The sequence below is a fragment of the Tinamus guttatus genome, unplaced genomic scaffold (genome assembly GCF_059628265.1).
Source record: "Tinamus guttatus ecotype Peru unplaced genomic scaffold, ASM5962826v1 Tinamus_guttatus_pri_ptg000286l, whole genome shotgun sequence".
NCBI classification, from domain to species: Eukaryota; Metazoa; Chordata; class Aves; order Tinamiformes; family Tinamidae; genus Tinamus; species Tinamus guttatus.
In genome coordinates, this window is record NW_028288820.1 from 377,998 (window position 1) to 388,751 (window position 10,754).

The following is a 10,754-nucleotide window of genomic DNA, read 5'->3' on the forward strand; positions in this document are numbered from 1 at the left end:
GCACCCTCATTTTCCCCAGAAAACACAACTCAGGTCTTACAGATACTACTATTATGGACTATTTTAGACTATTCCACATCAATAATGCACTTTCTGAAGTCAAGCAGATGGTAGGAGAATAATTCCTCCTGCTGATAGTTTTCTCCCTGCACCAGGCTAAAGAACATGTTCTTAAATTCCATCAGTAACCACTTAAAATGATGGGAACCCAATCAAGAGGAGTTCTTGCCCTGACTTCCACTGCACCGACTGCCAAGTTTAACGTTGGGGGACAGTGTTGATGTACTTGTGAGGAGGGGAGGTCATGAAAACAAGCTGCCAACTGGTAACAGCCCCATGTTTTTCCATTCCGAGCTCTATTTGCATAGGCTGGAGGCAAACTGCACCAGCTACTTCCCAGCTCTTTCCCATCACAAATCTGAGGGGCAGGCTAAAAGTTACATGCATGGGTATGGCTCAGGCATTGATAGTTATAGAAGACAAATCTATGAATGATAAACTAATTTAATTAATGCTTCTCCCGATATGAAACAAAACAAAATGCCTTAGTTTGGGCTATGAATCAATTATCTTTGTATATACAAAGTTAGATGCTATATATGAGTTTCACCATCAATTGTCACTGCAGCCCAGTTTGAATCTGAGAAAAATTACATGAAAGCTTTTTATGTAATCAGATCACATTTTGGGGGGGCCACATTAGAGCAAGACAAGATAAAATCCCTTTTTATTCCAACTGAGCTCTTAATTTAATACAATAAGATACTCAGATAATATCTTCTTTGTCTACAAATTATTTTTTAAAATATGCAAGTCTTGGACAATACGATGGAACAGTCTTAGCCCGATCAATGAATAAAACAGGTGTCTTTGCCAAATCACTTTTTATCTTTCCTCAAACAGGTTGGCCTATGGCCAAGCTTTTGTGCTGCTTAATCCACACATTGTCCTTTAGCAACCAAGAGATGGAAGAGAAGGATTATCATATCCTTACAAACTGGCCATAAAGAGTAGACAATATTCCTTGATATCAACATCCCTTCATTCTATACATCTACATCTAAAAACAAAAACAAAAAACTTCCATATATTATTAGCAGAAATACCCTATAGGAATATGCAGAGGTATTCATTCTAAACCATCTTCTAATGAATCACTTACCAAGAACAAATATTACACCTCTCATTTCTAAACCAAAGGTCTAGAATTATCTAATAAATACCTTTCATATTTTTATCTGAAGGTTTGTTTTCAGAATATAGGCATAACACCCTGCAAAAAACACTTAATGCTCTTTAAAAAGATTTAACCCTTCCTGTAAGCTGCTGAAATTGTTCTTTCCAGCTTTTCATTTTAGTATTTGCAGTACCAAATTACTGATCCATGAAAACTATTTTACCAGGAAAATAACTTATTTTTTTCTCTAATTGCTTAAAATGAGCCTACAATTTTAAAGTAAATCCATAGCCTGAAAAAGAAAATTTAAAGATATCGATTGCTTCTTTTTAAAAACTACTCAAATAAAAGGATAATTTTCCTGTCTAAAAGAAAGACACCATGGCCAGAGCAAGACACTAAGTCTCTACGATCTATAATCACTTCATTGATAAAACTATTCAACATAAATTTAAATTTAAGAGCATATTCCTGACTAAACAGATGAATTTGGAAACGTTGTACGTTAAAGGTGATAATATATTTTTAAATGGCTTTGCTTGCTCACCAAGAAAACAGACACTTAACACATTGAATAGCATAGTGAAATACCCCCTAAATTAGAAAGAGCTTAAACAAAACTAAGAGATAAACTTAAAAACTTCATAGATAAAACCCCATTTCTAAAGGGTAATGGATCTAGAAGACAAGAGATAAACATAAAAACTTCATATGTACAAAGGGTCTAGAAGGCCAGAAAATGTGTGTGATGAAAAACACTTTTTTTGCTAGAAACCTCATTCAAAGTGAGTTTTATATTTGTCACCTGCAGGCTAGATTATTTTTGCTTAATTTATACAAATCTGGATGTGAAAACTGCAACAAGATTCCAACTTCTACTGTATACATCTGTCTACATTCTTCACATTAGACTGTCATAAACATACAGACTGATTCACAATCTGCTTTACTGGAAAAATGTAGGCATGTATTTTTTAATTAACAGTAACTGCAAACCACACTAGAGAGCAACTGCATGTATGCAACCACCCAATTCATATCATCATGTCCAGGACCCCTGGTAGGAACTTAAACTCAGACACACATCCAAATGAGACTAGACTAATCAAGTGAGATTCTATATTATAGCACAAGAAATCCATTTTTGACAGAACTTTTCACTGATAGCAACAACAACAATAAACACATGCATCAGACACATGTTTTCATATCCTGGAGTTATAGCAAAGAACCTCAGTACTGATAACATGTTACAAAAACTTCAAGAAACTAAATTCTGTCATGCACCATGGATCTACATTTGCTAGGCCTATGAGAGGTCACCAATTAAGCAGAAGTATGAGGGGAATTTAACGTGGATTTTTAAAATAATCCAATAACCATCCTGCCTTAAGAATCTATCAAAATGACACACAAATCCATAAATACTTAAATATTTTAAGCTAAAATTTGACCTGGTGATTCTGGCTTTCTGCTCTGGAAGACTCATCATCAATAATGATTCTCCACTAAACTAGCAACAGAAAAACATTGTATAAACTCTTCTTTCTCTGAATGTGAATCCAAACTGAATTTGGTTCAGGAAAAACAGCAGCTTATTCAACTAGCTGCTTTGAGAAGTTCAGGAAAACATGCACATGACAAGTAGCTCCTATTGAAGCTTCTATTTGCCTAACAGATCAGTCCCCAAGTCTCTCTAGTGCAGTAATTCCAGCTAGGTCATAGCATATCTGAATACACAATTTGATAAGTTTTGATAGCTCTTGAACTGATACAGCTTGACCTTTAGACTTTTTGCCAAAAGCCACTAACAACCTTATGAACTTTCTGAAGTATTTAGTCTTGTCAAGATATTAGATGACAACCCTTTTAACATCCAACATATGCAACGGGCTTTCCTGAGATCTTAATGCATGAGGAAAGCATATGTAGATGAAAATTCAAATGCACTTTTGTCAAGATTTTAAAGCAGTCACAGAAACCTTGTTTTTCCCTGTCAAAAGAAGGCTCTCCTTCTCAAGTGCAGTGTTCTGGATTTATCTGACTGATGCTTTTGTTATGAAAATTGTTCCAATTAATGAAAAGGAAAATAATTAATATGTTGCAAATAGCAAGAAGAAAACAGAGGAAAGAGTAGGAGGCATGCAGCTGAGCTGTAAGTTCCCAAGACAAGATCAGTTTCCAAAGATCCAGAATACTCATAGGTTTTTATCTATAGTTCTACACACACAAGTTTCAGCAAGGAGAATACTAAGCTGTTAATGTTTAAGCTCTTAAATAACTGCTTCTGTGAAAACAGGAAAGCTACCTTATTAAATAAAGACTTACTTTATCGTATGTCTCTCTCTATATAAGTATATGCGCAAGTATATATAAGTATAATTGTTAGTAGTTTCTGATCATTATCTCTAAAATTATCATTGTGATTATCATTTTTAAGGAACATTGAGTATTTACTGAAAAGGAGCAAAATAGGGAGAAAAAAAATTGCCCACCAGAAGACACTGTGCTGACTGTCCTCACTATAGTTTCTGAAATCCAATGTAAGTTGTAGCAAATAAGCAGTGTACATTTCTGTAAGCCACGCTCAGAGGACCATAAAAGGTACAAAACAAAGTCCTCCAATTCAAATTTCCATACAGTGATCAACAATAATAAATTCAGGCACAAACAAATATGCCTGCTTGCAACCTACAATTTGAGCTGTGTCCTGTCTCTTTGGGCAGTGCTACCATTAGCCAAGCTACAAAATACCAAGTAACGGGACGACGCAGGAAGTGAAGGGAACACAACTGCACCAATATTAACCCTGAGAGCAAGCCCTGTCAGACACAACTCTGACTGTTACACTGCCAGCACAGGTGAACCTTAGCCTGCCTCCTACCTTAAGACTGTTATCCATAACTAGTAGATCAAGTAAATGACACTGACCCTTACAAGTCGTTGTAGTGGATTAAGGAGACTGAATGAAGAAGCTAAGGATTGCAACCAGACTTGCTTCACCTAAAACAGACCCACATTCCTTATACTTGCTATTATGCATGTCTCTAAAGATGTAAAGCCAGCATATAGGCACTGCACAAAAAGATTAGCTGAATCCCTAGGTTCCCTGACAGTTCACTGAAAAAATGTGCTTACAAAAAAATCTGTATCTATTTCTATTACAAATAAACAGTACTTTCAAATGGAAAAGTTTTCTCTTGAAGCTTTTTAGCATTAGTAAGTATAAGCATGGAAAATGGAAAAATATAAAGCTTTAAGCGATTTGATATTTGGCTTTATACCCAGTGGCAAATTTAAGACAACCCCCAAGTGAAGCGGGTTTTTTTTATAACCTTGCAAAATGTCACAGCTAATGGTGGTCACTTGTTTGTGTTAGATCTTAGTCTCTAAGAGTGATTTAAAGGTCCCAGTTAAATAATAATGCACTTTACAATTTCAGTGAGTCAGGCTCTCCAGAATATCCTCCACTGTGCACAGAACATAAAATCCTACACCCTCAGCAGGGAAAATTACAGGCTGCAAAACAAGTATTAATTCAGGGATGCTTAAGTTACTGTTGTAATGATACCTGTTGAGGCATGAATAAGTTACATATATGTTCAAAACTGCACAAGGAAAAGGAAACAAAAGCAGGAGAGAAGAAAAAAAATCAGAGAAATGGATAGAGTTATAAACTTCTCTGTTTTGCTAAGGCCACTCAGAAATTGTTAACACTTCCTTTAGAGTTGTTTTTATTCTATCTTTTAATACAGATTTCATTTACTTTAGCTGATCTAGTATAAAACAAATTTCTTAATTAGGTACAAATTCTGTCTGTAAGACAAGGAAATTCTTTTATTCTTTTCTTTTGCAAAGTAACTTCCAAACTATTATTGAATTTTATTAAATTAAGAATTATTAAGAGGAACACTGGAAAAAAAAATGCAGATAACTATCAAAAAAGCTTTTGAACAGTATGAATAATATCATGTCATTAAAATGTTTTCTTAAGATAAAAAGTAAATTTGTTCAGTTCTATTACTTCTATTTATATCAAGAGAAATTCAAAAATCAAACCAGAAAGTTATTAGAAAGATTAAACAAACACTCACATTGGCATTTTTTATACGTAAAACCATCCATATTTTCTCTCAAGCTCTGGCACTTCAGTGAAAGGTACTGAAAGAAACCAGAATAGCTGCTACAAACAACTAAAAATAGCATCTAAGAGTTTATTTGTAAACTATGTCCTAGTTGTACAAAACAGTAGAAGAATCATTAACAAGTTTTATATTCAAGTCCTCTGCAAGATCTTAGAAAATACTTTAAACTTGAATGATGGTTACCTTAAGGACACACTATATTCAGGATGAAAGATGCTTTTATACTGAACCCAGGACCCAGTCTCGTCTTCTGTATTCCAGCCTTCTAATGAAAAGAGATTGAACGATGTGAACCTTCTCACAGACACTTGCTGGAGATGCACATCTTTCAAGTGCTTTTTCTTCAGAACCTTTGAAATAAAGAACAAATTAAACATTAAGAATAAAACTTTCAAGAACAGAAAAAAAACATGGGCTCATTTAACTGAAGAGGTAAGTCTGGAATTAAACACTACAGCTATGGTATTAGCTAACAGCTATGAATAACTAATCCAAGTATGTCAGGCATGAAAAACATAGCAGTGGTATTCATAGTGGATGTCACAGAAACGGGTTATGAATTATTGTCTCAGTAACTTTAGAGAAAATGTATGCCTGCTTACAACTGAATAAAATTGCCTTTTTTAACTCACACTCCAGCAAACCCATGCTGGACTGATCATACAGGCTGTTTTTTGTTTTTTTTGTTTTTAATTGCTCCTCACATCATCACCCCAAAGAAGGTTTCACAGACAAGCCCAAGAGTGCCCTCACTAAGCACTATGTGCATAAAACAAAGGGCATCTTCAGCAGAGTTCAAATGATTAAGCACTAAAACACAACCCTCAAGGGCCTCATTTTTTGCCAGCTGAACTAATTCCCAGCTTAAAACTCTCCTGCTGCACACATCCAGAATGGCTGTTAAACTTAGCCAAGTTGAGCAACTTGCTGTCTAAGACCCCAGACTATTCCAGAGCCCACACCTAGGCCGCTACCAGCCTCTGAAGGGGGCTGATGCATCAGTCATATGTAAGCAGGCCTCAAACACTTTGAGAGTAGATAGAGGTCCACAAGGAAGAGCACTACAAGAGTAGGAGAGTTCTACAATTTAGTTTCTCCATTCCCAGCTTTTGCAAACCAGAGTTAAACCCAAAGTCAGACAAGAAGCAGCTCTTCAGAATTACAAATATTGAAATAGAAGTTTTGCATCCTGGGTTTGTACAAGAAAATAATCAGCCAGTGATTTTGTTGCTACATCCCAGCCTTTGCCAGCAGTGATTTAACTGGAAATGACTCAGATCTAGTAGCCCTGCAATGTGGCCACAGGACCAACTGCATTGCAGGGTGTTTAGAAGCCCCATGTAAGTGAGCAGAGCAGTTATATTTGCTACGTACGCTCTTAGCTTCTCGTAGCCACTCTGATGGACCAGGGTCACTGTGCTTGGAGGCGTCTTCACTGGCAGTGCAAGTGTTATTATCAAGGTATTAAAAATGACTTGTCCACTGCTACTACTTGCTTCCACTTTTGTAACATATGGGAAAAAAATAAAGAATGAGGAAGCAAATCCTAAAACTGCGATTACAGGAACCCACATACACATTTTGAAAACAAACAAACAAACAATTAAAACCCACAACTATCCATTCCACCTACTCAACTAGCAAATACAGGAAAGTGTGCAAAGGATGATGTCTAGAAGAGGACCACCTTGTAATTAACCAAAACAGGTCTGAAAGCTGAAACTTGGACACATGAGCTATTACCCCTCTATCATTTTACCTATCTACCAACTTTCTCTCTTGAGAATGGAGACAAAAATCCAATCTGCTCTTTGTTATACACAGGTGCTTTTTCCAGGTTCCAGACTAAACCTGCAGGCACGGTTTGCACAAGATTCAGGCACAATGCCCTGCTAACCATCCAGTGTGACGTGGAGATCAAGCCTGCATGGCACGCAGGCCAGAATTCGTTCTGTGCTGATGCAAATCAGGCACCTCAGCACCAACCACTCTCCTCAAGCCCAGAGGAGCACAGTACAGTGCAAAAGCTCTTTGCATTAGCTCAGATCCAGATAAAAGTGTGGTTCCCAACTCAGCAGTGACCCTGGAGCCATCGGCTACATCCACACCAACCTCCCCCCACTTCAGGACAACTCAGGCGGGAGTTTTATAACACAAATGTAGGAGCAGCCGCCATCCCCATTGTGATTTGTACTTTGCTTTATAAAACCTGGAACTAAAAGAGGGTTGACTCATGTTTAGGCATTACACCTTCTGTCTCTGAAGTAATCAAAACCCATAATCCTGCCAAACTGCTTCAAACCAAGCAGTCCATCGCTGCCCATTGCATTGTAGGAGCCTGAGCTCCACTTGCTTGTTACTGTGTGTTTCAAAGGGTCCTTCAAAAGCGGGAAGGAGAAAAGCAACAGCTACCTGGTAACCGGCTCCTTGAACAACTGCGGCTGCAGCTCCCCAGACTCAGGAGATCCGTGTGAAAACAAAGAACTTGCCTGGATGCAAGATTGGAGTTTTGACCTGAGATGAACCCAGGCTCTGAGAAAGCCAGGGTGGGACTGGGTATAATTTGTAAAATTCAGCCAAATAATCCTGCAACAGCCACCTCTTGGTCTGAGATTAGCAAGAAAGCAAAAGTTGCTCTCTTCTGTAGCATTGCATTGAGTCCTGAGCAGCCGGCTAGCCATGCTGATACCACATTAAATTAGCTCGTTCAGCACAAGATCTGTGATGTAAAACTGCCCCTGGTGAAGTAAATCTCATCCTTCTCGGGGTCAAGTATACGGGGTAAGTATAAAACTCCAAATACAAATGAGCCAGCGATATAAGCAGAAAATAAATATTTGGTAGGATATTTCTAGAATCTATGTGAATAACTACTGAGAGTCATTCAAGAGTTTGTAAAATAAATAATAAAAAGCCAAAATAAAAGGACTATTTGTGAGGTCTGGATCTACCACTTCAGTCCAGAAATGTTAGAGATTTTTTTTTGGTATTAGTTACTGTGAACATTTTCAAATAAACTAGTATGGAAACTAGTAAATTATCACTTGCCTTTGGATGAAAAGTTTCTCTAATGAGGCATTTCCATTTAAAAATTCAAGTATACTCAGCATATCACAATTAGAGCATGAAAAACCCTTCTCATCATTAAAACACACAGCATTTTTGAACACTTGAAAATATCACTTAATTTAGAAAGACTCTAGTAAAATATTATCATGGATTAAAATAACAGGGTCCTGGGTATTTAATTAGGACCATACATTAGGACCATATTTTGGACTATACAATCTAAAACTCCATAAACAATATATTTGATTTGCATCCAGAAAATATTCAGGGAGAAAGGCAGTCACCTGAAATTTACTGTCCTTTCTCCATCGCAGGGGCTCAGTTACATTGAAAGTCAAATTAAGTTATAACTGATATTCTATGCAACTTCAATCAGTTAAATGGCTCTGTCTGGAATATAGTAATTTGCATATGCAGGAGAAATATCTACGTAACTAGATGTAACCTCTCTGTATACCATCAGTAGGATTGTGTGTATATATATAAGGTATGTATATAAATATTTATTTACTTTACAAATTGTAAATTGCCTAGTAAATTTGGCAAATAAACTAACTCAGACTAACAAAGACATGGAAAAAGAATTGAAACACACACATCATTTACAGAGATAGAAGGGACAATAAGAAAAGCTTTTAATAAAATTTTCAATTCAGACAGAATACAGTCAATGCCTTCTCCTCATTTACTATTTACTTTTTTAATCCTGGGAATAAAAATCAATTAATCGGTCACCACAAAAAAAAAATTCTATGAGAAGGGCTCTGAGATGAAGAGCAAGACATTGGCACAATACATTAAGCTTACAGATTTCAGGAAAGTTTTTCTTAAACTTTTGACAGCGAAAAAGGACAGCAGGATCCAAATCGCTCTCTCCCCGGCCACAACATGAGGCACATTATCGAACTTGGCACATGCCATTTCTCCAGCTTCCCTGCTAAACACTAAGGATAAAGCTATCAATTGTGCAAGTGAAGGAGTTCAAACACAGCCTCATAGAACTTATTTAGTCCTTTATAACGCATACCACGTATGTAACTTACCACAATATTTTGCTAGTAAAGAATATTTTCCGTGATTCTGACAAGCTGCATTAAAAAGTATTGCCAGTCTTGAAACTTGATATATAAACATTTTATTGATTAAAAACAAACAAAAAACCCCACACATGCAAAACCCTAGTTATTCTTCTTCATAGGATATCTGATAAAAGGGCTTTTTTCTTAATTAAATCAACACATACTCAAGCATCCTTACCGTAGCAAATCAATTTGTGTATGCACTGAACAAGAGCAAATTCAATACATAAACACACCACAGAACTGATCTCAAGTAAGGGGCTACTATTAGCAGTATGAAAAGCATTTTAAAAGCCCTGTAAGAAATACTTCAGCAGAGCTCCATTAAAGGAGGATATAAATAAAGGAAGGTTGGTGCCTTCCTCCCCTCCAGAGACACATCTGAGCATCACTGCAGCAAGGAGGGCACTTCTGCTTTTTGCTTCGCATGTACCACTAGGATTACTTTGATCCTTGCTCACTGCACCATACGCAATCGACAGAAAATCTGAAGAACGTGAAAAAGCAGGGAGTCCGCAGAGGGAAATTTTGGTCAGAGGCACGTGTAGTTCGAAGATGGACTGGATTCTCCCCAGATCCCTACCAACACCCCGCTCCCACCTGGTCCCGGTTCTGGAAAGACCCTTGCGGCTGGCTCGGCTCCCAGCGGGTTCCGAGCGGGAAGGCCGCGGCGCCCGCGCCGCTTTTGCCCCGCGCGGGCTGGCGGAGCTGCCTGTTTGCCTCCCCCCGTGCCCTCAGCAGCCCCAGCCCCTCTCCCGGGACAGCTACCACAGCCCGAGGGGGGTAAAAGGCCGTCTGGGTGGCACGGGGAGCATAACACCTAGATATACCTAGATATCTCTCTATATATCCATGTGCGTGCATACAGCCCCGGCGGCCCGGGCTTTCCGCCCAGCCTCCCGGCGCCCCCGGCCGCCGCAGCCCGCCCCCGGCGCAGAGCCCGCCCCCTCGGACGTTACAAGCCAACGGCAGCGCACGGCCGTTAACGGCTCCAGCGCGGGAGCCCGTTGTCCCCAAACGTTGCCTCCGCCCGCACCCCGACGGGACGGCACGGCAGCGCCTCCCGGCAGAGAGACCCCCTCTCCTCTCCGCGTCCCGCGGGCTCCCCCTACCTGTCCAAGCAGCCGCCATCGGGCCCTCGCCGCGCCCCCGGGGTGGCGCGGGGAGCCGGCGGCCTCGGCCATGCGGCGGCGGGCGGAGAGCCCCGCTCCGCGCGCGGCGAGCGGCGGCCCCCGGCGAACGCCCCGCAGCTGCCCGCGCCGGGCGCGCTAGGGCTCGGGGCAG

General features: G+C 39.4%; 1 protein-coding gene across 1 annotated transcript in view; it reads right to left on the reverse strand.

The window, feature by feature from the left end:
• The window catches only part of CAMKMT (calmodulin-lysine N-methyltransferase), a 193,663-nt gene extending 182,993 nt beyond the window's left edge, over positions 1–10,670 (reverse strand). Inside the window, exons 1-2 of the mRNA XM_088527419.1 lie at positions 10,583–10,670; positions 5,506–5,672 (exon numbers count right to left, since the gene is read on the reverse strand). Coding sequence (XP_088383545.1) covers positions 5,506–5,672; positions 10,583–10,654 — 239 coding nt within the window. The 5' untranslated portion in view covers positions 10,655–10,670. The remainder of the gene's footprint in view (positions 1–5,505; positions 5,673–10,582) is intronic.
• Positions 10,671–10,754: the final 84 nt, after the last annotated feature.